We start from the raw sequence: 27,075 nt of genomic DNA on the forward strand, positions 1-27,075 counted from the left end.
AAGATAGCAACTCTAACAAGTGTCTGCTCAGGACACAGCTTCAATCCTCTGTGACAGTCCGCTGTCTCCCAAGGGCTCCAGGAGCTTTGGAATTCCTGTCACTTCCATTCAAGAGCCTACAAGAACCTAACTGTAAGTAGCCAGGCAGCAGTCGGGGAGCAATAGGGTTATGAGGCAAAAACAAGACCCCTTCCCCAGGTCCGTTTGACCCATTTCTCCTCAGACCTGGGAGAGCACAGATTCTCAGAACACCTGTTGGGCAGTTATCTACAGATCATGCATGTGGCTGTGTCCTCTGACTAGCTTTCTGGGATATCGAATTCCAAAACGTTGGACCATCTACTCATATTTAGAACTCCCTCACACCTCCAGGGAGTCTTGGAACAAGCGTAAGGGGCTAATGGAGCGGTCAATAAAGATCCATGGTTGGCTCTAGTCAGGCCTGAAAAACAGGGAGATCGACACACGTATATTCTCAGGAAAGGTGAACACAGCCAGATTTCGACCAGCCTGGCTCAGGATGGCATCCTGGTAGGGGCCAAGAATTGCTCTGTACCCACGCAAGGGGTCTGGTGTGGCTGGATAATGGGTGAGGGTCATACACGCCCATCTTGGGATTTTAGAATGGGCTCTCAGCAAACAGGCATGTTTTTTAACGGATACTAACAGGTTCGGGCTCTGCTGGCTGTTGATACGGTCAGTAAACAGGCCTGGTTCCTCCTATTGGCAAAGGAGACAGTTGTTATTCTAAACCTCCCTCTGGTAACCAGGCACCCAGTCGCTGGACACCAGGCCTCCTGCAAAGGCCAGCTTGAGGCAGTCAGAACTGCTGCTTGGCTGCTCAGCAGACTGGGTCCCTTGGGAGACCAGGCTTTCTTGGAAGTGGAGAAGAAGCATGTGCCCTTCGCCTGCTTGCCTCTTCTTATTGCTGGGTGATTTTTCTGCCTTTCTCAAACCCTGGGTCTGAAGCAGGAGTTCAATTTCCTGGCAGGAGCCTCTATGTTTCTGGAACAAGATGGGTCAGCTTAGCTTCTCCACGTCCAAACCGGAGCACGCTGACTCTGACCTGGCTTTGGGCTGAGGGTGTAACTCAGCCCAGTCCATAGCAGAGTGCTTGCTTAACATACTCAATACCCTGGGTTCTATCCCTAGCACCTAAAAATGAAATTAAAAGGGGAGCCAGAGAGATGGCTCAGTGGTTAAGAACCCTGGCTGCTCTTCCAGAGGACGTGGGTTCACTTCCCAGCCATGACGCAGCAACTCATTGCTCTCTTCCTCTCCAGTTCCAGGGGATGCGATACCCTCACCCAGGCGTACATGCAGGCACATAAAATTAAATTATCTTTTTAAATAAAATTGAAAGAAGAATAACTGACTCATGCCAGGCACAGAGAACCATGCCTTCAATGACAGCACTGGGGATGCAGAGGCATGTGGATCTCTTCTGTGAGTTTTAGGCCAGTCATACCGACATAGTGAGAGCATGTCTCAAAAACAAACAAACAAACAAACAAACAAACCCTTACTGTATTGTCCACTCTGCTCCAGGACCACTGAGGTCTTCTTGCTGGTCATTGCTAGGTAGGATCTAGAGGATTCCAACGGCTAAGGTCTGTACAGTGCATCACCTCTCCATGGACTCACACCCAGCACTTGCCACACTCCTGTACTGGGCTGGGCAGAAGGCACAGAGACGCCTAGGTATCACGGTCTAATGGGAGGTAATAGCAGAGGTTGAGACCAAGAATCACTCACCCAGCTCTGGTACAGTGCTTGGCTTTTTTTGGTAAGAATATTTTGATTTTACATGTATGGCTGTTCTGCCTGTGCACCGCTTGTGTGCCTGGTCCTGACAGAGGCCGATAGAGGGCACCTCATAACCCGGAACAAGAATTAGAGATGGCCGTGAGCTGCTCTGCGGGTGCTGGGAAAGTGAAGCTGGGCCTCTGAAAGAGCAGCCAGTGCTGTAGCCACTGAGCTTTCTTTCCAGTATTCACACCTCCTCCTTTTTTATTAATACAAGGTCTCATGTAACCCTGGCTGGCCTAGAATTGCTATGTAGATCAGGTTAGCCACTAGGTCTGTTTTCTTTCTTTTCTTTTCCTTTCTTTTCTTTCTTTCTCGATCTCTCTCTTCTTTCTCAATAAACTGTCTCTATTGTCTAAAAAAACAAAAACCCTTCCCTCAAAAACAAAAACAAAAACAAAAAAACCCCACTAAGGGCACCAGACATGCATGTGGTACACAAATGTAATACATAAGGGCAAAACACTCATACTCATGAAATAAAAATAAATTGAGGGGCCTGGGTAGATGGATGGCTCAGAGGTTAAGAGCATTGACCGCTCTTCCAGAGCTCCTGAGTTCAAATCCCAGCAACCACATGGGGGTTTGCAACCATCTGTAATGGGATCAGATGCCCTCTTCTGGTGTTTCTGAAGACAGTTACAGTGTACATGAAATAAATAAATAAACCTTAAAGAAAAAATAAATCTTAAAAAAAAAATCAGGAAATAAAAGGCACGGGTGTTTTGCCATGTGGGGAGGAGCTAAGGGCTGAGAAATGGGACTGGTGCAAAATACAGCATGTGGGCGTGACAGCACAGACCTCAAGCCCTGCACTTAGGAAGTAGAAAGATCAGGAGTTCGAGACCAGTTTCAGCTACACAAAAGTTCGGTGGCAGCTTGGGCTCCATAAGACTCTTTTTTTTTTTTTTTTGGTTCTTTTTTTTGGAGCTGGGGACTGAACCCAGGGCCTTGCGCTTCCTAGGTAAGCGCTCTAACCACTGAGCTAAATCCCCAACCCCTCCATAAGCCTCTTAAGCCGAAAGAAGAAAAAAAGTGGTCGCAGTCAGCAGAATGACAGCAAATACAGATGGGGTGGTGGCTGACCTGATGGACAGATGAGTGAGGAACGGTGTGATGTATGCAGAAGTTCGTCCCGGAAGGAGAGGCAGGAAGGGAGTCCAGAGGGATGGAAGAGTACCCTGGGGATGGAATTGTACCAGCAGGAAAGTGGGAAGCTATCCTTCTTTGCCACAAGTGCAGAGAAAACACAGAAGAAAAGCGAGGGTTGGAGAGATGGCTCAGCAGTTAGCAGTGGAAGCCCTTGCAGTCGCCAGAGTTTGGTTCCCAGCACCTGCATGGTGGCTCACAACTGCTCTAATCCAGTATCTCGGGCTCCTTCTTTATCCATCTTCTCTCCTCCGCAGGCATCTGCATTCGTGCGCACATGCCCACAGACAGCATTGTGTGCCTTAAAAAAAAAAAAATATTTCAAGACAGTGCTTCTCTGTTTTAGCTCTGCCTATTTTGGAACTACAGCGGTGGCCCAGGCCTTTAATCTCAGCACCCAGGAGGCAAAGGCTGGCAAATCTCTGTGAGTTTGAGGCAGCCTGGTCTACAGAAATAGTTCCAGGACAGCTGGAAGTAAAACACAAAAAACCCTGTCTTGGAAAAAAGAAAGAAAAGAAAAGAAAAGAAAAGAAAAGAAAAAGAAAGAAAGGAAGGAAGAAAGAAAGAAAAGAGAGAGGAAAGAAAGAAAAGAGAGAAAGGAAAGAAAGGAGGAAGGAAAAGAAAAGAAAGAAAAAGGGGGAAAAAGGAAGGAGGAGTGGGAATTTGCCTGCTTCCTTCTGTATCCTTTTCAGAGGTGCTTGGGATCCCCTGAGATCCAGCTGACCATGACCCGGGATGAGGCCCTCCCTGACTCTCATTCTGCACAGAATTTCTATGAGAACTACGAGCCCAAGGAGATCCTGGGCAGGTAAGACTCGGACCACCCGGGAAGTCCTGACCGCACCTCCTGCTCTGATCGCTGATTGGCTCCACCCTCTGCTCTAACGGCGTTTCTGACCCCTTAGCTCCTCCCCTTAGAATGAGAAGGGAAGTCTGTGTTACAACCCAGGGCCTTCGAATTCCTGATTGATTTAATTTCTGTTTTCTGAGTACAAGTGTTTCGGCCGTATGCATGTTTGTGCGCCACATGCGTGTCTGGTGTCCTTAGAGGTCAGAGTAGCTGTCGGATCCCCTGGATTTCCAGACAGTTGTTAGTAGCCATGTGGGTGCCGGGAACTGAACCCAGGTTCTCTGAAAGAACAAGTACTCAGTCTCTGAGCTTTCTCTCCAGTCCCTTTGGTAAGGGAGTATGGAGTATGGAGTCCCCAGGCCCTCTGTTCTCTGCCCACAAGGGGAGTCAGCAGCGTGGTCAGGAGATGCATTCACAAACCTACGTGCCAAGAATACGCAGTAAAAATCATCGACATCACCGGCGGAGGAAGCTTTAGCTCCGAGGAGGTACAGGAGCTTCGGGAAGCCACCCTGAAGGAGGTGGACATTCTGCAGAAGGTCTCAGGACACCCCAACATCAGTAAGTGTATCCTCCAAACTCCCCAACTCCCCTGGGCACAAAGCAGGGCAGCGTGCTTTATAGTGAATGATTCTGCCCTAATAACTTAGCAAGTCAGGGTGTGAGGAGTCACCTTGTGACCAGCTATACCCATTCAAGGGCTGCTCGATGGCTCTGCCAGCCCATTATTGAGGTTCGAGGCGCCTCCCTCGTTACTCTGAATGGGTACAGCCAGTGTTGGGGAGGTGGGAAAGCAGAGTATGAAATCCCTGGTTCTTCCCACACCACAGCCATTGCCTTGGAACCCCATCACATTCCCACCCCTGTCTTTGAAGCCAGCCTGCCTGGTCTGTGTGCCTGTGGCCGGTACCAAGGCTCCTCTGCTCCTTGAGACCAGCTAGCCTTTTCCGTTTCAGTACAGCTGAAGGACACTTACGAGACCAACACTTTCTTCTTCTTGGTATTTGATCTGTAAGTACCCAACCCTGGAGCCACCATTAGCCCCGAGGCTTATAAAGCCCTCCAGCAAGTCCCACCAGGCTGTCAGGGGGCAGACCAACATCAGACCTCAAGGTGAAACACCAGGCAAAGTCAAGGGTTGATTAGGGCCATACTGCCAGGAATACCACTTATGGATGGAGTGTGTGTGTGTGTGTGTGTGTGTGTGTGTGTGTGTGTGCGTGTGTGCGCGCGCGCGCCAACGCATGAATGTGTCTTTTCTTTTAACTAAAAATTTTTTTAAAGATTTATTTATTTGTTTATTTATTTGTTTATTTATTTATTTAATGTATACGAGTACACTGTAGCTGTCTTCAGACACACCAGACCTCATTACAGATGGTCATGAGCCACCATGTGGTTGCTGGGAATTGAACTCAGGACCTCTGGAAGAGTAGTTGGAGCTCTTAACTGCTGAGCCATTTCTCCAGCCCCCTAAAAAATTTTTTTGAGACGGTTTTTCTATGTAAAAGCCCTGGCTGTTCTGGAATTTACTCTGTAGATGTAGACCAGGCTGGCCTTGAACTCACAGAGATCCTCTTGCTTCTGCCTCCCAAGTTCTCGGATTAAGGGCATGCACCACCACCACCAGCTTTATGATCAGTTTTTATTAGAAAAAAAAAATTCCAAGCTGGGTGATGGTGGCCCATGCCTTTAGTCCCAGCACCTAGGAGGCAGAGGCAGGTCAGATATCTCTGTGAGTTTCAGGCCAGCCTGGTCTACAAAGTGAATTCCATCACATCAGAGAAACCCTGTCAAAGAAAAAAAACAAGGACACTTTTCTTTTTTTTTTTTCTTTTTTTTCTTTTTTTTTTTTTTTCAGAGCTGGGGACCGAATCCAGGGCCTTGCGCTCGCTAGGCAAGTGCTCTACCACTGAGCTAAATCCCCAACCCCAAGGACGCTTTTCTAAGGTTGACAAAAAAACCAGTTTTCTAAGGTTGAAAGAAAAATTCTGGGGCTGGAAAGATGGCTCAGTGGTTAAGAGCACTGACTCCTCTTACAGAGGTCCTGAGTTCAATTCCCAGCAACCACATGGTGACCCACAACCATCTGTAATGGGACTTAATGCCCTCTTTTTTTTTTTTTTCATCTTTATTATCTTGGGTATTTCTTATTTACATTTCGATTCTTATTCCCTTTCCCGGTTTCCGGGCCAACATCCCCCTAACCCCTCCCCCTCCCCTTCTCTATGTGTGTTCCCCTCCCCTAATGCCTTCTTCTGGTGTGTCTGAAGAGAGTGTCAGTGTACTCACATACAATATAAGCAAATCTTTTTAAAAAACTCCTCTGAGTGAGGCCATACATGCCTTTAATTCCGGCACTTGGGAGACAGAAACTTGGTGAGTTTGGGGCCCATCTGGTCTACACAGTGAGTTCCAGGCTGGCCAAAGTATATACAGAGACCCTTTTTCACAAGAAGGGGATGGGCGGGTGGGGAGTGAGAACAGGAGGGAAGAGAAGTGAGGGGGAAGAGTGAACTGCACTTCAAAGGCTGCCTGGGTGGTCCACATCTGCAGTGCCAGCCTCACTCTGGAGACTGAGGGGAGAATGTCAAAAGTTTGAAACCAGTTTGTGCCACACAGTTGCACCTCATCTCAGAAAACAAACCCCACCCCCAACCCCAAAGAAAATCAATCTTTGTCCCTTTCTGATCTAGAACATGGTCTCTGCTAGAGCAAACTAGTTTTACCCTGGAGGGCTTCCGGGGACGCCAGTAAAAATAGCTTTTCCAAGTCACCTCGCTAAAGGTTAAAGACATTTGAGCTGGCCCCAAAGGTTACCCAGGACGGAGGCCTGCGAATATAGCAGGATGGCTGCCACTGGGCAGGGGAAGGGGCCTTCCTAGGGCCAGCCCTGTGGTTAAATAGGAAAGGATAAAACTGGGCACCTTGGTACAGTCCTATAGTCCAACTCAGGAGGGTAAGGGAGGATGATTATTGCCACGATTTAAGGCTAGCCTGTGCAACAGTATGAGACCTTGTTACACATTTTTCTTATGTAAATTATGAGAAAAGAGGAAACAGAAAATATTGGAGGGCTCGCCAACTGCTATATGAAAAGTTTCAACACTACAAACCTATTGCCATAATTTCCTCAAGTAAACTCTCTCCTTAAATTAACTGTGATATACAGGGTGGCACATGCCTTTAATCCTGGCACTTAGGATGCAAAGCCAAGCAGATCTCTGTGAGTTTGAGGCCAGCCTGATCTACAGAGTGAGAGAGAAACCCTGTCTCAAAAAACAAAACCAAAACAAACAAGAAAATTGTGAGGTATGGAGAAGTCAAGACTCCCAGTATTGGCTAGTTTTATGTCAACTTGACGCAAGCGAGAGTCACAGGGGAGGAGGGAGAGCCTCAGTTGAGAAAAATGCCTCCATAAAATCCAGATGTTGGGCTGGAGAGATGGCTCAGCGGTTAAGAGTACCCGACTACTCTTCCAGAGGTCCTGAGTTCAATTCCCAGCAACCACATGGTGGCTCACAACCATCTGTAAAGAGGTCCCATGCCCTCTTCTGGTGTATCTGAAGACAGCTACAGTGTACTTATATATAATAAATGAATAAATCTTTAAAAAAAAAATCCAGATGTTGCAAACCTGTAGGGCATTTTCAAGTGCTGGGGCTAAAGGTGTGTGCCACTAGATCTGGCCTGTGTCTTCATTATTTAAGCCATTTATTTTGCTTATCTTTAATGTGTTTGTGTGCACGTGTGCGTGTACACACACAACCCTGTCTGTATGTGGGTATGTGCGAGCGTGTGCAGGTGCCTCTGCAGACCAGAGACTGTCTTGAATCCTCTGGAGCTAGAGTTATACTCAATTGTTAGTGCCTTGACATGAGTGCTGGGAACCAAACTCAGTTCCTCCGGAAGAACAGTATGTGCTCTTAAATGCTGAGTCATCTTTCTGGCCCTATTTCTGTTTGTTTGTTTTTTTTTAAAGATTTATTTATTATATATAAGTATACTGTAGCTGTCTTCAGACACACCAGAAGAGGGCATCGGATCCCATTACAGATGGTTGTGAGCCACCATGTGGTTGCTGGGATTTGAACTCAGGACCTCAGGAAGAGCAGTCAGTGCTCTTAACCGCTGAGCCATCTCTCCAGCCCTTGTTTTGTTTTGTTTTGTTTTTAAAGATTTATTTATTATATATACAGTATTCTGCCTGCCAGATCTCATTATAGATGGTCACGAGCCACCATGTGGTTGCTGGGATTTGAACTCAGGACCTCTGGAAGAGCCACCAGTGCTCTTAACCACGGAGCCATCTCTCCAGCCCCTGTTTCTTTGTTTTTGTTTTTGCGTTTGAGACAGGGTCCCATGTAGCTTGAGCTAGCCTCCAGCTCACTATGTAGCTGAGGCTGGCTATGAACTCCTGATTCTCCTATGTCCACCTCCCAAGTACTAGGATCATAGGTATATACTCCACAGCTGGCTGTTAAACAAATGACGGGCAAACTTTGCTTCCCCAAAACTTATACTGTTGATGCTTTCCATTTGCTTTCTGGCAAATATTCCCAATACCCCTAGATCTGGCTTTAGGGGTCCTGGGCCAGAGACTCAGATGTCTAACTTCTGCCCCTAAGCACCAACAGATCCAAGGGTGCCATGTGTTTTCTTTTTTCTTTTTCTTTTTTCCTTTCGGAGCTGGGGACCGAACCCAGAGCCTTGCGCTTGCTAGGCAAGCGCTCTACCACTGAGCTAAATCCCCAACCCCGCCATGTGTTTTCATAGGCAGGGACATCATATTTTCCCAGCTTCTTGTTTTTCTTCCGATTCTTCCCAGACAACTCCTCCACTCCCTTCACAGGTTCCTTTCCTCAGGGAACAGTCCACCTTGCCTTCAGCAGCAGCGGGTGGGAACACAGGTCTGGGGGGACAAGTAAGGCGCTGTTGGTCTTGGAAACGCTTTGTTTCTACAGGATGAAGAGAGGGGAACTCTTTGACTATCTCACTGAGAAGGTCACCTTGACTGAGAAGGAAACCAGGTAAGGCGCATGCGCCATCTTTATGCCGTCTTCCTGTACTAGCCCCGAAGCCGTCTGGTGGGAGGCTTGGCTTGCACGCTTTAGCTGACGACAGGCTGCCTTCTGGGATCTCTCGGCTCCTTGGCACAATCTACACTCTAGATTCTAGACCGTCCCAGCCTATCGTAGCTCCAACATCGTGAGCAGTGTGGTTGGCATGTGTGCTTTGGCCTCCCTGAGTCTTCTCTCTGCGGAGTGGAAGAGGAGTAGGGGAATACTCAATCCTGTGGTATGGAAAAAGTTTTGCCTAATTCTAGAATCAAAAATTAAATTGGAGAGATGGCTCAGCAATTAGAGCGCTTGCTATTCTCATTTTTTAAAAAATTAATTTACTTTAAAAAAGATTTATTTATGTATTTTATATATAAGTAGCTGACTTTAAACACATCGGAGGGCATCAGACCTCATGACAGATGGTTGTGAGCCATCATGTGGTTGCTGGGATTTGAACTCAGGACCTCTGGAAGAGCAGTCAGTGCTCTTTACCACTGAGCCATATGTCTAGTCCCTTTGTTCTTGATCTTTTGAGACAGGGTCTTCCTATGTAGCCCCGCCTGGCCTGGAACTTGTTAAGAAGGCCAGGGTGGCCTTGAACTCACAGAGATCTGCCTGCAGGGTGTTGGCATTAAATACTTGCACCACCATGATTGGCACACTTGCTGTTCTTTCAGAAGACCTGGGTTCAGTTCCCAGCAGCCATACTGATGGCTCACAAATGTCTGTCATTCCAGTTCTAGAGGATGTGAGGACCTGTTGCCTTCTTCTGACCACCTTGGGCACTACATAAATACGATGGGTATATGAACACTCAGGCATGTACATACACATACGTTAAATAAACAAATGCATTCTATTAGGAAAAAAGAGCCAATAGGCTAGATGTGTCCCTTAGGAGTACAGTGCTTGCCTAGAATGTATAAGGCCCTGAGTTTCATCCCTAGTATCTGGGAAAAATACAAACAAAAACTTAGGGGGTTGGAGATTTAGCTCAGTGGTAGAGCGCTTGCCTAGCAAACGCAAGGCCCTGGGTTCAGTCCCCAGCTCCGAAAAAAAGAAAAAGAAAAAACAAAACAAAACAAAACAAAAAACTTAGAACAGATTGTGGTATGGTGATGAATATCTATAACCTCAATAAGAAGGGGCCTGAGGCGGGAGGATTATGAGTTCAGGGCTAATCTGAGTTTCATGTGACACCTTGTTTCAAAAAGTAAAAATAGGGGTCAGCCACAATTCAGCTGCCTAGCGTGCTGGGACATTTCACCTTCCGGCACTGCATGAACTGGCTGTGGTGGCACCTCTAATCCCAGCATTTGGAAGATGTCAACAGGAGGATCAGGAGTTCAAGGTCATCCGTAGCTACATAGTAGGTTAGAGGCCAGCCTGGGCTACAGGAGACCTTGTCAAAATAAAATAAAATAAAATAAAATAAAATAAAATAAAATATAGAATAAAAATAGCAGGATATGGGGCTGGAGAGATGGCTCAGCGGTTAAGAGCACTGACTGCTCTTCCAGAGGTCCTGAGTTCAAATCCCAGCAACCACATGGTGGCTCACAACCATCTGTAATGAGATCTGATGCCCTCTTCTGGTGTTTCTGACAGCTACAGTGCACTTATATATGATAAATAAATACATCTTTAAATAAAAATAGTAGGATATGGTGGTATGAGACTTTAATTGAAACATTTGGGAGGCAGAGGTAGGCAGATTTCGGAGTTCAAGGCCAGCCTGGTCTGCTGTGAGTGTTTCAGGATAGCCAGGGTACATAGAGAAAGCCTCTCTGGAAAAACAATAACAGTAGCAACAATAATAAGACAAATAAAATAAGCCAGCGCCATGACCTCCCTCCAGAAAGATCATGCGGGCCCTGCTGGAGGTGGTCTGCACCTTGCACAAACTCAACATTGTCCATCGGGACCTGAAGCCGGAGAACATCCTTCTGGATGACAACATGAACATCAAGCTCACTGACTTCGGGTTTTCCTGCCAGCTGCAGCCAGGAGAGAAGCTCCGAGGTCTGGTACCATGGCCTTGGCCCACAGAGGGGCCTCAGGGATGGAAATTGCATGATGTTCTCCCTAGAATAACAATTCTAGCATGTCAGTGGCTAAGGGGATGGCTCACTGGGTAAAATGGGATACATGAGTATGGGGACCTGAGTTCGAATCCCCAGAGCCCACGTAACTCCAGCACTAGGCAGACAGCTAGGGGGATCTCTCAGGGTTGCTGGCTGGTCTACCTGAATCAGTCAGCTCCAGGCCAGTGGGAGATCCTGTTTCGAAGACAAGATGGAGGAGGCTGGAGAGATGGCTCAGTGGTTAGAGCACTGACTGTTCTTCCAGAGGTCCTGAGTTCAATTCCCAGCAACCACATGGTGGCTCATAATTATCTCTAATGAGATCTGGTGCCCTCTTCTGGCAGAACGGTGTATACATAATAAATAATAAATAACAAACCAAAAAAAAAAAAAAGCCAAGATGAATCCCAGAGATGATGATGTGTGTGATGATGATGATAATGATGATGATGATGATGATGATGATGATGATGATGTGTGTGTGTGTGTGTGTGTGTGTGTGTGTGTGTGTGTGTGTAGCCTTAGCTGTCCTTTGTAGACCAGGCTGGCCTCAAACTCAAAGAAATCTGCCTGCCTCTGCCTCCCACATATCCCACACGGATTCCTAGGTCCTTAAAAGAGCATGTGTTTATTGTTTCTTGAGGTAAGTTTTCTTCCTAGGACTTCACGGAGTCAGGTTCCCACCGCCTGAGCTCCATGAGCTCCATGTCTGGTGCCTAAAAGAACCTAGGAATCCACGGTGGCCCTCTGAGCCTGTGTATTCTGCTGTTACTACTGAGTGTAAAACAGCAGAGCCCTACTTTGTCGTTTGGCTTTCTTGGGTAATTTCTTCCAAGGGAGAGTCTCCCTGCTGTCCCGTCCTGAGAGCCGCTCTTCCTGATGCAGAGGTTTGTGGGACTCCCAGTTATCTGGCCCCCGAAATCATCCAGTGCTCCATGGACGAAGGCCATCCTGGCTATGGAAAGGAGGTGGACATGTAAGTGATATGGTAGGTGGGGGGAGTGGAGGGTGGGGTGCTCACAACCTGAGCCGAGTGAAAGTAGGAACGATGGCCCACCACTCCTGCATGCCTCCCCTACCCGTGAGGCTAAGGGCAACACGAGGCCCCGCCCTCCCCCCAGGTGGAGCACAGGAGTCATCATGTATACGCTGCTGGCTGGCTCCCCGCCCTTCTGGCACCGGAAGCAAATGCTAATGTTGAGGATGATCATGGATGGCAAATACCAGTTCGGCTCACCAGAGTGGGATGACTACTCAGATACCGTGAAAGACTTGGTGAGAGGCCATGGCTGCCAGTTCCCTAAGGAGAGGAAAACACCCCAGTACAGGAAGCATGTCTCAGAGTGGAGGAATCTCCAGAAGGGACCGGTCCACTGTCTTGTATCTGTCTCAATGGTGTTAATAAAATACCTAGCAAAGGGTTGGAAGAGCAGTCAGTGCTCTTAATCACTGAGCCATCTCTCCAGCCCCCTCACCTTTAACTCTTGTAAACAATTTCGCACAGACAGGTCCACAGATCTGCTTCCATAGTGGTTCTAAATCCTATCAAGTTGGCAATCAGGACTGACCTCCACACCCCCTAGTTTTCCAGAACGTTGTCCTGGTAGCCTCAGGTCCCTTCTGCTCTCACAGGTATCTCGCTTCTTGGTGGTGCAACCCCAGGACCGCTGCTCGGCGGAAGAGGCCTTGGCGCATCCTTTCTTCCAGGAGTACGTGGTGGAAGAGGTGCGGCACTTCAGCCCTCGAGGGAAGTTCAAGGTACTGAAATCGAACCTCCCCCAGGCTCTTGGGGGAAGCTCCTCTTGCCTCCTGAGGCACTCTATACCTGCCCGCACCAGGCTCCCAGAGCCTTAAACTATGGCACCTCTTCTTGTACCCACTGTTCCAATTCATTTTCTGGCTGCAGAGAATGTCAGCTAACTGACCCTGTTAGCCTAAATCTTTGTAGATGCTTATAGCCTGGCATCATGAAAGGCAGCCCCAAAGCCATCTAAGGTTTCCCGACAAGCTCCGCTGCGGGCCGAGGGCGCTCAGTGCTGCCTCCTGCAGGTCATCTGTCTAACTGTGCTGGCCTCGGTAAGGATCTACTACCAGTACCGTCGGGTGAAGCCGGTAACCAGGGAGATCGTCATCCGAGACCCCTACGCCCTACGGCCATTGCGCAGACTCATCGACGCCTATGCTTTCCGCATCTACGGCCACTGGGTGAAGAAAGGGCAACAGCAGAACAGAGCTGCCCTCTTCGAGAACACGCCCAAGGCAGTGCTCCTCTCCTTGGCTGAGGAGGAGGACTTCTGAGGGGTGGCGGGGCACAGGGGAGAAAGCAAACAGGGTACGCGCCCCCAGAACTGTGAGAAGAGGATGCCTCAAGGAGGTGGCTTCTGCAAAGGAGCTGTGGCCCTACTCTGCACTCTCAAAGGCTCGCCACTAGATGCGCAGGGCGTTCCCATTAAACAGCAGTAATAATAGCTGGAGCTGGGTGTGCTGTCGCATGTGCCTGTTGCCCTGGGACAGTGGGATCCCCGGTTCTAGGCCAGCCTGGGCAGCTTAGTGATGCTTATTTCAAAATCAAAACAGGGCTGGGAGTGTAACTCTGGTGAGTGTAAGGCCTCCAAATTCAACCTCTGGTATGGCAAAAATAGATAATTAAATAAATCCACTGCGGATGAGGCTGTGTTAGGCAGGAATGAAAGGACAGAGAGCGCATGTATTCTGGGAGCTATAAGCCTTCTGGCTTCTCTGCTGTGCACCTTTGTCAAGGTCCCTAGTTTTCTTTCTTTCTTTCTTTTTTTTTTGAATTTTAGATTTATGTATTTTATGTCTGATTTGTTCGCATGTAACCCACATGCATGCAGTACCTGTGGAGGTCACAAGGGGGCGTCAGATCCCCTGAACAGAGTTGTACAGGTAGATGGGACCACCTAGTGGGTGGTAAGAATTGAACCCCTTCTCTGCAAGAACAAGCGCTCATAACCACCAAGCCGTCTTTCCAGCCCTATTTCTCTGTATGGGCCCAAAGGTTATTGATAGTTGAGGAAGTGGAGATATATATATATATATATATATCCATCCCTCAGGGACATGTTTGCATGGAACACGGAAGGCATTTGTATTCCTAGAGGAACACTGGTAGCATTCTCTCACAATGCACAGCTTCACCTTGTAAATCGTTTGCTCTACTGGAGCCTTTTAACAGTGGGTATTGTATATAATCCCAGCACTCAGGAAGCTGAGGTAGGAGGACGGAGAGTTCGAGACCAGTAGCCACACGAGTATCCCATTTCAAAGGACATCGAGGCTAGGTTCCAGCAGCAAGGCAGGCTTTGGTGCCATCTCACAAAGGAAGCATTTTCCTTCTACAAAATTTCTCGGGAGAAAGCAAAAAGGGCAAGACTTTAAAATGCTGTCTTTTGGAGAACTGCTCCGATACCAGAGCGTTTGGTTCCTTTGTCCTTAATACTGCACTTAAGAGACAACCCAGCGCCCAGCCTTGGTCATCTTCCAGGCGATGGCAGTCCCTTCTTGGAGTCTGAGTGTTCTTCTGTCCTTAGGAGGTTGTCTGTCAAAGGGGAGGGGCTCAAAAGGCCATCCCTCAGACGGATGAGCTTGGTGTCCAGCTGCCTCTGGAATCTGGTCAGGGAGAGACAGTACTGAGGGGGTGCTTTCTCCGTCTCTGTCTGGCCGCTCACAGATCCTCCTTCAGCCTGCCTTCACTGGAAGCGCAGCGGAAGCCCAGGTTGTCTGAGGCTGAATCCGGAGTATTGCCCATCCTGTACAGAGGAGGGAGAGAAGATGCATGCTGTTGGGGGTGGGGTCGGTTGAGAAAAAGAGTTGCTGTAGTGGTTTGAATGAGAATGGCCCTCTTACGTTTGAATGCTCAGTCATCAGGGAGTGGAACTGTTTTGGAAGGATTGGGAGGTAGGTGTGGCTTTGTTGGAGGAACTGTCACTAGGGATTAGCTTTGAGGTTTCAAAAACCCACGACAGGCCTAGTGTCTCTCATTGCTTGCTGCCTGTGGATCACGATATGAAGCTGTCAGTACTGCTTCAGCTCCATGATGTTCTGCTTCCCACCATGATTATCACAGACTAGCCCTCTGGAACTGTATGAAAGCCCCCGATTAAATGCTTTCTTTTGTAAGAGTTGCCTTGGTCACGGTGTCTCTTCACAGCAACCGAATCGTAACCAACACGGTTGGTCTGAGGGCAAGTCCAGCCAGTGTGCCACTAGGGGGAAGGGGACAGAGTGGGGCGGTGGGTGGCCACATAGGATTACAATAAAGGGTGATCTTAGTGACCACTGATGAGCAGCTCCTACTCTAAGTATAGCATTACAGCTCAACACACCTGCAGGTCAGACATGAGTTTCACAGCCTGTGATGGCAATTCTTGGTCATCACCTCAACTACACCTTTCCAGAAACCGAAGGGCACACCTGTGAGGGCTTTTGCTCCATTTGATGTGGGAAGACCCACTTTTTTTTTTTTTCTTTTTTCCGGAGCTGGGGACCAAACCCAGGGCCTTGCGCTTGCTAGGCAAGCGCTCTACCACTGAGCTAAATCCCCAACCCCGGAAGACCCACTTCTAATCTGAATCTTTGAGGTGGGAAGACACACCTTTAATCCAGATCTTTGAGGTGGGCCCTCTATTCTGGGCCACGCCTTCTGCTGGAAGAAGGAGGCTTTAACTCTTTGCCTGCTTGCTCTCGCCTTGCTAGTAAGTCCACTCCTACACTGGCATTAGAGCCTACTTCTTTGGGATTCCAGCATCTACTGAGGACAGCCGAGACATCCGGTCTCATGGACTGCACCATTACTGGTTTCCTGCACCTTCTATTCATTAGCAGCCATTGTTGGATTAGCTGGACCACAGCCTGTAAGTCATTCCAATAAATCCCCTCTCTCTCTATAGAGAGGAATTCATTCTGTAAGTTGTGTTATCCTAAGAGAACCCTAAATCGGCAGTAAGTCTTCTCTGATAAGCAGGGGCCTCACCATCTTCCACACCCACAATCTGAAGCCGTAAAGTCTGAAGAGTCTTGGCCAAGGCCCACCAAACTAAACCTATGGAGATGAAAGCACGAGTTCCAGAGACTGGAAGTCAGTGATGGGGGAGCAGCCCCAGCACCTCCCTCACAAAATGATTCTAAGCGGTAACTTCTGTATCCGGCAGCTTGACGAGTGGGTTAACTCAGATCTCCTGGCTGTGGCCGACTAATGAGCACCTCAGTCTCCTTCCCTCTGCCCTGCTAGGTGTGGGACGGGTGCCTACAGAGGAAGTTGCCACCTCCCTCTGTCCCCTTAGTGCTGCTGAGTCTCGGGCAAGGGTCCCCAGGCTGTTAGGGACCCATATCCACTTCCCACAGTCGGCAGTGCTAGCTTGCTTCTCTTACAACTTTGAGTAGAGGTCGGATCTGCAGGAAGGGTGAGAGGAGTGTGAAATGGATACAGAAAGAGCTCGGTGAGGAAGGGGTTGGAGTGAAAAGCTGAGATGCGATGCAGAAACAGCTCCTGTCCCAACTCTGGGCCATGGCTGCCGAGGCCTGTGGTCCCCAGACCCTTACCTGGTGGTGACCCGAGCCCGGTGATTAGCAGAGCCGTCTGCGGTGTCGATCCATGATGCCCCCCGGAGGACACGCATGTCCTGGCCAGCAGCTTGGTATGTGGACGCTGTCCATTCCCACACATTGCCCATGAGGTCATATAACCCTACAGGAGCAGTAGGCCATCAGCTGGAGAAGCAGGGCACTCTCTCCTCCCCACCAAATGCCCCGGGGACGATGGGGGAAGAGTCTTCCTCTGCCACCTTGTCAGGCACTGTGTATGAAAGGAGGTCTTACCGTAGTTGTTCTGTGGGGGGAAAGCGTTCACTGGTGACAGTCCATGAAAACCATCTTCAGCTCTGTCACCCTTGGGGAACTTTCCCTGACAAGGACAATAAAAGTCAAAGAGTTATCTGTCTGTGCTACGGCAGGTGCTCCAGTCTGTCCAGAGGAAAGCCGGGGTCACTCCACTTGGCTGCTTCATGGGGGAGGACAGTGACCTCAGGTTCCCTTCCATGGTGCTTTGGAAAGAGCGCTGTCTCCGCCCATTCATCCTGCCAGGGATGGAGCCACTGACGTCCACGCTCCCCCACTGCCCTTCCTGGCTTTACTGAAGCACACCATCTGTATTTGCTGATGTGACTGGTTCAACTCCATTTTCCTTCTCACCAAAACTGGGGTTCAGGGGCTGGGGAGATGACTCAATGGTTAAGAGCACTGACTGCTCTTCCAGAGGTCCTGAGTTCAAATCCCAGCAACCACATGGTGGCTCACAACCATCTGTAATGAGATCAGATGCTCTTTTCTGGTGTGTCTGAAGACAGCGACAGTGTACTTACATACATGAAATAAATAACTCTTTAAAAAAATAAAAAGAACCCAAGTTCATATGCTGAGAACTGTATAAAATCTGGGCATGCTGGCATGCATCTATAACACCAGTGCTGTGGGGCAGAGAGAGACAGATCCTGGGGGTGGTTGGCTAGGCAGTCTATGAAATACAGAGCTTCATCTCCCACTGAGGTGTCCTATCTCATAAAATACTGTGGAGTGGCTGGAGAGATGGCTCTGCAGTTAAGAGCACTAGCTGTTCTTCCAGACAACCAGGGTTCAAATCCCAGCACCCGCATGGCAGCTTACAACTGTCTGTAATTGCAAGATCTGGCATGTGGAAAGCCGAGATAGCATTCGCCCTTACAAGATGGCGCTGGCTTCCGCTGCGCCAGCCCGACTTCCTTTCAGGAAACTAGCTGTGTGCGCATGTGCAAGAGTGTGTTCGTGCCAAGTCTTTGCCCACCCCGGGGCGTGCCAATGAGATCATGGGTAAGCGACCAATCAGGTGTGGACACGCCACATTAGGGTGTATATAAGCAGCACCATTCTGGGGCTCGGGGTCTTCCTCTTTAAGATGCAATAAACGCTTTGCTACGTCGCGTCGTTCTTGCTGGTGTCCTCGCGTCGTTCTTGCTGGCGAGACGTTGGGCGCGCGACACTGGCACCCTTACACAGACATGTGGGCAAAACACCAATGCACAGAAAAATAAATAAATCTTAAAAACAAATACATGCACTGTGCTCGCAGAGGACCCAAGGAGACCAGAGTTCCATTCCCAGCCCCCCGTGTCCTGTAACTTGTTCTGTAGACCAGGCTGGCCTTGAACTCAAGAGATTTGCCATCATCTCTGCCTCCTGAGTGCTGGAGTTAAAGGCATGCACTACCACCACCTGGCTAAAAATCCTATATATTTTTTAATTTATTCACTTTTATTTTATGAGCATTGATTGGTTTAAATTGTAAGATTATAAAGTGGAGAAGCAATTGAGAAACTGCCCATCCATGAACTGCTGACTTCCATGCACACCTATGTGCACACACATGCTGAGATCACACACACACACACACATCTGACACACTGTAGCACTACACTGGAGAAACTCTTCCTACACAAGGGAAGACCAGTGGGCTGTGATTTGCTCAACAACATGTGATAGTCTGTTACACTTATTTGTTTCTCTTTTTGTTGTTGTTGTTTTGTTTTTAGAGACAGGGTCTGTATAGCCCAGGGTGTCAGCCTGGCCTCGAACTTGCAGCAATCCTCCTTCCCCACCCCCACCCCGCCCCCTGGCGGGCCGCCTCTGTCTCCAAAGTACTGGGATTAAAGGTGTGTGCCACCACCGCTTGTCTGTTCTAAGTGAATGTTTAATAATGTTGCAAAGGTATTGGGGAGATGAAGGCGTTTGTTGCCAAGGCCTAGGACCTGAGTTCAAGTCTCTGATCGGCATGGTAGGACGAGAGGACCAACTCCCAGAAGGTGTCCTCCACCTCTCTTCCACAAGTGTGCCAGGACATGGGCACACCCACGTGTTACACTTTTTACTTCTTTTTATTTTGAGACAGGGACTTGATACTGTACACTCATTTTTTTTTTTTTTTTGGTTCTTTTTTTCGGAGCTGGGGACCAAACCCAGGGCCTTGCGCTTCCTAGGTAAGCGCTCTACCACTGAGCTAAATCCCCAGCCCCTACTGTACACTCATTTAATTTCTGATGGGCTGGAGAGATGGCTCAATGGTTAAGAACACTGACTGCTCTTCAAGAGGTCCAAAGTTCAATTCCCAGCAACCACATGGTGGCTCACAACCATCTGTAATGAGATCTGATGCCCTCTTCTGGTGTGTCTGAAGACAGCTACAGTGTACATATATATAATAAATAAATAAATCTTTAAAAATATATATTCTGGGGGTTGGGGATTTAGCTCAGTGGTAGAGCGCTTGCCTAGCAAGCGCAAGGCCCTGGGTTCGGTCCCCAGCTCCGAAAAAAAGAAAAAAGAAAAAATATATATATATTCTGAGTCAGATGCCCAGGAAGGCCTTGAACTTGTGATTCCGCCAGAGAGGGCAAACTTGTCTCATCCAGCCACGCTAAGCACTGTCATCAGTGCCCTTGGCCTTTCAGTGTTCCACAGAGCACAGAGTCCTGGCAGGGATGGAAAACAGTTCCTTCAGTCTTACCTGCCACAAGTTGGTGCGGTTTAGCTGGAACTGGTTCCCCCACGGGTAAACCTGACCTGCAGGATGGCAGAGACAAAATAGAACTGGGTGAGAAGGGAGAAAAAAAATGGAGGAAACTGGAAGGAAGGCAGGAGGGGGTGACATCACTTCCTTTCATTCCATCCAGGTCCCCCCAGCCCCCCAAAACCAGATTTTATTACACTGCTGGACACCACGCAATGTGAATCCTGAGTGTGGGGGATGCACACACAGACGGTGGGGGAAAGGGAGGAACTTGTTAGCTGGACTTAAAGTGCAAACATCAACAGGTAGGAAGAAGCCTCATCAGTTAAAAGCTGATTAATGGTGCTGGAGAGATGGCTCAGAGGTTAAGAGCACTGACTGCTCTTCCAGAGGTCCTGAGTTCAATTCCCAGCAACCACATGGTGGCTCGCAACCATCTGTAGTGGGACCCGATGCCTTCTTCTGGTGTGTCTGAAGACAGCTACAGTGTATTCATATACATAAAGTAAATAAATATTTAAAAAAAAAAAACCCGGGCTGGAGAGATGGCTCAAGGGCTGGAGAGATGGCTCAGCGGTTAAGAGCACCCGACTGCTCTTCCAGAGGTCATGAGTTCAATTCCCAGCAACCACATGGTGGCTCATAACCATCTGTAATGAGATCCGATGCCCTCTTCTGGTGTATCTGAAGACAGCTACAGTGTACTTATATATAATAAATAAATAAATCTTTAAAAAAAACAAAACAAACAAACAAAAAAAACCAAGTGTGTAGAAGCACTTAGGTTGGGAAATCGGTTTCCATTCTAAGAACAGTTTACCTTGTCAGGGCTGCAGGATGACAGACTTAGGACCCAAACCAGTGATGGATCTCTCAGTGATTCGCTCTCCTTCCCACTTTTGGTGATGCTCCTGCACTCAGCCTCCTGAGTGCTGTAATCCCAGGCATGAGCTAACACGCCTGGACAATAACAGGGTTTCTCTGTGTAGCCCTCGTTATACTGGAATTAGCTCTGTAGACCAGGCTGGCCTCAAACTCAAGAGATCCACCTGCCTCTGCCTCCCAAGTGCTGGGGTTAAAGGCCTGGGCCACCACTGCCTAGCTAAGCAGTCTAAGTAGCAACTCTTTAAACTGTAGGAAGGGGGTGAAATTTTGTTAACTCTTCATTACCCTTAACCTATTTTGTTTTAGTTATGTGTGTATGTATGTGTGTGTGTGTGTGTGTGTGTATACATATATATGTATATATATGTATGTATAAAACATTTATTTATTTATTATGTATTCATCATACAGCTTTCTGCCTGCATGTATGCCTGCAGGCCAGAAGAGGGCACCAGACCTGATTATAGATGGTTGTGAGCCACCATGTGGTTGCTGGGATTTGTTTTTCTTTTTTCTTCCCCCCCCCCCCCCCCCCCCCGGAGCTGGGGACTGAACCCAGGGCCTTGCGCTTGCTAGGTAAGTGCTCTACCACTGAGCTAAATCCCCAACCCCTGTTGCTCAGGACCTCCGTTAGAACAGTCAGTGTTTTTAACTGCCCCTGCCTCTGCCTTCTAAGTGCTGGGATTGAAGGCCTGTGCCACACACCTGGCACTTGGGAGGCTAAGGCAGGAGGATTTCTGTGGTTACATATTGAATCAAGGCTAGTCTGGGCTACAGAGGAAGAACCTTTTTCATTTTTTTTCTCTCTTTTTTTTAAAAACAAAGTATAGAATAGGGTTTGTTCGGGACATGGGGAGGGGAGTTCTGAGGGTAGTAGAGCAGAGAAAGGCAGAGAGAGAGAAAAAGTAGAGGAGTAGAGACGGACCATGAGTATGTGGAGAGAGAGAGGGGAGAGGGAATGGGAAGAGAGCTGGAGCAGGAAGGCAAGAAGAGCAAGAGACTTCTCTCCTGCGTTTGCTTTTTAAAGATTTATTGATTTTAGGTGGTGCTCCCACATCTCAGACTGCGTTTCCCCACCCCGGGAGTGGTGTCTTGGTGCTTCCCTATAGCCCAGCACCTGCCCAGCAGCAGAGTCCCCGAGTTGTGGCTCTGATCTGAGGTGTCCTGGCAATCAGGAGACGAGGAATACCAGAAACCCACTCCACACAATGAGGAGAGATTGGGAGGGAACACCCAGGAGTGCTGCTGCCTCTGCTGGGGGTGGCGGTGGGGGCAAGAAGTAGCAGGAAGGCTTTATATACCATGGTGGGGGTGAGGGGGTGCTTTCCAGAGTGGAGATTTCCAGTGTGAGGATTGGTAAGTTTTCATTCAATTCCTGAGCTTGGGTGAGCTCAGAGATTGGTGGGTTTTTAAACTCAGAGATTGGTGGGTTTTGAGTCCAGAGATTGGTGGACTTTTGAGGTCAGGGATTGGTGGATTTTTGAGCTCAGGGATTGATAGGTTTTCTTTTTTTTCTTTTTTAATTTTTTTAAAAGGTTTATTATATATAAGTACACTGTAGCTGTCTTCAGACACACCAGGCATCAGACCCCATTACAGATGGTTGTGAGCCACCATGTGGTTGCTGGGATTTGAACTCAGGACCTCTGGAAGAGCAGTCAGTGCTCTAACCACTGAGCCATCTCTCCAGCCCTTGATAGGTTTTCTTTGTCCTTTTATCCTATACTATGACCCATCACTACTATAGTTGGGAGGTGGTTGCTTTATCCCAGTGCTCAGGAGGCAGAGACAGGCAGATCTCCTTGAGTTCGAAGCCAGCCTGGTCTACAGAATGAGTTCCTGGACAGCCAAGCCTACATAGCAAAACCCTGTCTCAAAAAAAATTAAACAAAACAAAATCCCTCCAGGAGGGGACTCGGACTGGCCCCATCCTTTCAAGCCAGTGCGGAGTAGGTCGGGAAGGTGATCCACATATCCACATACCCTTCAAGCCTCCTCGCGCTGCAAACTCCCACTCCTCTTCTGTGGGCAAGCGTTTCCCCCGCCATGCGCAGTAAGCACCAGCGTCATTCCAGCTCACGTGTACCACCGGAAGCTCCAGTTTCTCTCGGATGCCAGAGCCGGGACCTGCAGGCTGACAGGCAAGGTGAAGTGAGACAGGTTTCTGGGATCTAGGGAATGACTGAAAAAAGGCTTGGCGTGGGGTGACTCAGTTCAGCTTTTTTTTTTTTTTTTTTTTTTTTGGTTTTTTTTTTTTTTTTTTCCGGAGCTGGGGACTGAACCCAGGGCCTTGCGCTTCCTAGGCAAGCGCTCTGCCACTGAGCCAAATCCCCAACCCCTCAGTTCAGCTTTTACATTAGGTAGAGGAGGGAGATAGGGAACGGTAGCTCGGTGAGGGAGAAAGAGAAGAGACAGGGAGAACAGTGGTAGCACACACCTGGAATTTCAGCACTCAGAAGGTTGAGGAAGGAGGAACCTGGGCTACAGAGTGGGATGCCGTGAGACAAGAGGGAGGAGGGAGACAAAAAGATAGATTCTTCAGTAAAGAGAGCAGTAGGAAATACGGAAAAGAGAGCAGAGGGAACAGGGTTACTCCTGAAATGTCCTAATCGCTCGCTCCCTTAAAACTCATCATTCCTGGCTGGACAGTCAGTGGTGACACATGCCTTTGACCCCATCACTCAGAGGCAGAGGCAGACAGACAGGTCTCCGAGTTTGAGGTCCCCCCCACCTGGTCTACAGAGCCCGTTTCAGCCCAGTCACAGCTACACAGAGAGACGCTGTCTTAAAAAAAACAAAACAGGGGTTGGGGATTTAGCTCAGCGGTAGAGCGCTTGCCTAGGGAGCGCAAGGCCCTGGGTTCGGTCCCTGGGTTCGGTCCCCAGCTCCGGGGGGGGGGGGGGGAGAGAAAAACAAAAACAAATCAAGCTGGAAAGATTGCTCTGTGGTTAAGGGCAATGACTGCTCTTCCAGAGGTTCAGAGTTCAAATCCCAGCAACCACATGGTGGCTCACAACCATCTGTAATGAGATCTGGTGCCTTCTTCTGGTGCGTTTGAAGACAGCTACAGTATATTTATAATAAACAAATAAATAAATCTTTAAAAAAATATCAATGTACCTCACTATTCCTGGAAAAGTTAGGGGTTTAGGGAAGCCAAGTTTCCAGAATGAAACCCAGCAGTGTTAGGAAATGAGGCAGAGGAAGCAATACTCACCTGCCTCCAAAATGCCTTTTGCACTGGTAGCCACCAGAGAACAGCCTGTCAGGACAGAGAAAAGCATCAGGGCAAGACGGTCTGACCCAGCAGAGCATTTCTCCTGACTCACAGGCGGAGGACTGTGTCTTGGTTGGTTTGTTCGTTTGTTTGTTTGAGACAAAGTATCACTATGTAGCCCTGGCTGTCCTGGAACTCACTCTGTAGACCAGGCTGGCCACAAACTCAGACGTCCTCCCTCCCCTGCCTCCAGAGTGCTGGGAATGATCGTATCCATCATTACACTTGGCCAAAGATGGACTCTGTTAAAAGTTTAAAGTCTGGGGGTTGGGGATTTAGCTCAGTGGTAGAGCGCTTGCCTAGGAAGCACAAGGCCCTGGGTCCGGTCCCCAGCTCCGAAAAAAAGAACAAAAAAAAAAAAAGTTTAAAGTCTGGGCTTTTAGGTCAGTTGCCAGAGTGCTTGGAAGAAGCTCTGGGTTCGGTCACCAGCATGGCATGAACTCAGTCCAGTAATGGACACCCATTATCTCAGGACTTAGCGGCTGAGGCAGGAGGATTGGTGTTTACGATCATCTCTGACTGTACAGTGAATTCCAGGCCAGACGGGGCTACATAGTGAGTCTCTGAAAGCCAGGGTGAAGCTGGGCAGGGGTGGCACACGCCTTTAATCCAGCACTTGGCAGGCCAAGGCAAATGGATCTCTGTGAGTTCAAGGCCAACCTGGGCTATAGAGTGAGCTTTAGGCCAAGAACCAGGGTCTACATAGTGAGACCTTGTCTCACAACAACAACAACAACGACGACAACAACAACGACAACAACAACCACCACCAAATTTCCAAACAAAATAAGGAAGACCAAACAAACAAACAAACAACAAAACAAACAACAATGAACCACAATACCCCCTCCCATAAACCCTCAAGTCAAAGCCAAAGTAGAGAGAGCTCTTTTTCCTTGTGCTCCTCACCCGGACGAAACAGAGGGCAATCCTTCTGCCACTGACCCACATCTTTAGTCCTTTAAAAAAAAAATCCATTTGGAGACAGGGTCTCCGTGAACTGTTCATGCTAGCCTTCACTTGCTACTCTGCCTCGGCCTCCCAAGTAACTGGGCTTACAGGCAAGCATCACCAGGCTGGGCCTTCACCACTCTGGCTTCTAAGTGAGCAGTGAGCTTTCTCTGTTGCTTCCCAAGTCACTCCTCCAGGATGGCCCCCAGGTGACCTTTCTCCCTCAGCAGACTCCGTTCAGCTCCCACCTCCCTCCCCTCTGTGACCAGGCTCTCTCACCGGCATCTCATTTGCTTGCTTCCTGAGCTCAGGGGAGACAAAATCCTCAAAGACGAAGCTCCACCCGAATGCCTCAGCCTCGGTCTGGTACTTCTTCTCCCTGACAAACTCCCTGGAAAGAGAGAGTTCACTTGGCTCCATGGCTAGGATTGCGCATCCCATTCCTGATGCCTGTCCTCTGCTCCAGGGAGCCTCGTGTTCTGAAAGAGTTTTCACAAGCTTCAAGAAATTAACCTGGGGGGTGGGGAGGCTGGCAAAAGGGCTCAGTGATTAATGGCTGCTCTTCCAGTGGTCCTGAGTTCAAATCCCAGCAACCACATGGTGGCTCACAACCATCTGTAATGAGATCTGATGCCCTCTTCTGGTGTGTCTGAAGACAGCTACAGTGTACTCATATAAATAAAATAAATATTTAAAAAAAAAAAAAAGAAAGAAAGAAATTAACCTGGGGCTGGAGAGATGGCTCAGTGGTTAAGAGCACTAGCTGCTCTTCCAGAGGCCTCAAGTTCAGTTCCCAGCAGCTCACAACAATCTATTATAGGATCTGATGCCCTCTTCTGGCATGCAGGTATACTTCCAGACAAATCACAAATAAATTATTAAAATAAATATTTTTTTAAAAAAGAAATCGAGGGGGGTTGGGGATTTAGCTCAGTGGTAGAGCACTTGCCTAGCAAGTGCAAGGCCCTGGGTTCGGTCCCCAACCCCAAAAAAAAGAAAAAAGAAAAAAAAAAAAAAAAGAAATCGAGGGCTGGAGAGATGGCTCAGAGGTTAAGAGCACTTGGCTATTCTTCTATGGGTCCTGAGTTCAATTCCCAGCAACCACATGATGGCTTACAACCATCTGTAATGGGATCTGGCACCCTCTTCTGGCCTGCATGCGTACATGCAGGCAGAACACTGTACACCTAACAAATAAATCTTAAAAAAAAAAACAAAAAACAAACAAACAGAAATTGATACCCGTGAGAAACTGTTTTCTTTTTCCTTCTTTCTATGAAAGGTAGGGTTTTTTTGTTTGTTTGTTTTGCTTTTTATTTATGAAAGGTAGTTAGGTTTTTGTTACTATTCTGGTTTGTTTCTTCCTATCAGAGGAGTTATGCCTGCAAGGTCTCAGTTCCTCAATCCTCGCCTCCCAGCTGATCAGCTAGTCCTGTCAGCGTGTAAGGTCCACCTCCAATAAAGTGCATGAGATGCAGTTACCACCCATAAACAGCAGCGACCGAGGATGGAAACCATCTCAGCCAAGTGTGCCTGACAGCCGGGTTTGCATCATTTTTGCGGAAAAACAATCACCTTGACAAGGTACTTCCAAACTGTGTGTTCCTTTGTGCAACACCAAGACGATTCTCTGTTTCTAACACACCCGACCCAGATTTTTTCTATAAAAGTAAAATCTATGCCAGTAAAAAAATCTCTCGAGTATATGTAGTTCTGGGAGGTTTTGTTGTTTTGTAAAGATGGGGACCCACTGTATAGCAGTGGTTCTTAACCTTCCTAATGCTGTGACCCCCCAAACCATAAAATTATTTTGGTTACTACATCACAACGGAATCAACCCTATAATTTATGTGCATATGTGTCTTAGGGATTTTTCTGATTTTTAAACCGCCCCCCATCTCTCTCTCTCTCTCTCTCTCTCTCTCTCTCTCTCTCTCTCTCTCTCTCTCTCTCTCTCAATAGGGTTTCCCTGTGTAGTCTTGGCTGTCCCAGAACTCACTCTGTAGGTCAGGCTGCCCCTGAGCTCACAGATCTTCCTGCCTCTGCCTCTGGAGTGGTGGGGTTAAAGGCCTGCATCACCACTGCATGGCAATTTTCTGATTTAAAAAAAAAAATGTTCTGGGCTGGAGAGATGGCTCAGTGGTTAAAAACACTGACTGGGGGGTTGGGGATTTAGATCAGTGGTAGAGCGCTTGCTAGAAGGCCCTGGGTTCGGTCCTCAGCTCCAGGAGGGGGGGGGCGCGGGGGGGGGAAGAGCACTGACTGCTCTTCCAGAGGTCCTGAGTTCAAATCCCAGCAAACCCATGGTGGTTCACAACCATCTGTAATGGGACCTGATGTCCTCTTCTGGTGTTCTGAGAACAGATACAGCGTACTCATATAAATAAATCTTAAAAAAAGAAAAAAATTCTACAGTTCCTTCATTCATACCCTCCCACCTATGCCTCGCCAAT

At 48.3% G+C, this 27,075-nt stretch overlaps 2 protein-coding genes and 1 long non-coding RNA gene across 4 annotated transcripts in view; 2 read left to right on the forward strand and 1 right to left on the reverse strand.

Annotated features, from left to right (window-relative positions):
• Positions 1–15,094, forward strand: Phkg1 (phosphorylase kinase catalytic subunit gamma 1). Of its 2 annotated transcripts, NM_031573.2 has the most exon segments (10): positions 90–132; positions 3,648–3,763; positions 4,188–4,366; positions 4,762–4,816; positions 8,770–8,835; positions 10,727–10,890; positions 11,838–11,928; positions 12,074–12,227; positions 12,585–12,710; positions 13,002–13,388. In NM_031573.2, coding segments are annotated over 9 exon segments (1,167 nt in total). In that variant the 5' UTR covers positions 90–132; positions 3,648–3,680; the 3' UTR covers positions 13,251–13,388.
• The window catches only part of Sumf2 (sulfatase modifying factor 2), a 17,912-nt gene continuing 4,945 nt past the window's right edge, over positions 14,109–27,075 (reverse strand). Inside the window, 7 exon segments of the mRNA NM_001025125.2 lie at positions 14,109–14,722; positions 16,515–16,659; positions 16,791–16,875; positions 19,507–19,562; positions 22,378–22,528; positions 23,612–23,656; positions 24,902–25,013. Of these exon segments, the coding sequence (NP_001020296.2) occupies positions 14,638–14,722; positions 16,515–16,659; positions 16,791–16,875; positions 19,507–19,562; positions 22,378–22,528; positions 23,612–23,656; positions 24,902–25,013 (679 nt within the window). The 3' untranslated portion in view covers positions 14,109–14,637.
• LOC120095933 (uncharacterized) lies at positions 22,451–26,315 on the forward strand. Its single transcript, XR_015634775.1, has 2 exons — positions 22,451–22,540; positions 25,994–26,315. It is a non-coding gene; the product is annotated as an uncharacterized LOC120095933 (long non-coding RNA).

This window comes from Rattus norvegicus, chromosome 12 (assembly GCF_021556685.1).
Source record: "Rattus norvegicus strain SHRSP/BbbUtx chromosome 12, alternate assembly SHRSP_T2T, whole genome shotgun sequence".
NCBI classification, from domain to species: Eukaryota; Metazoa; Chordata; class Mammalia; order Rodentia; family Muridae; genus Rattus; species Rattus norvegicus.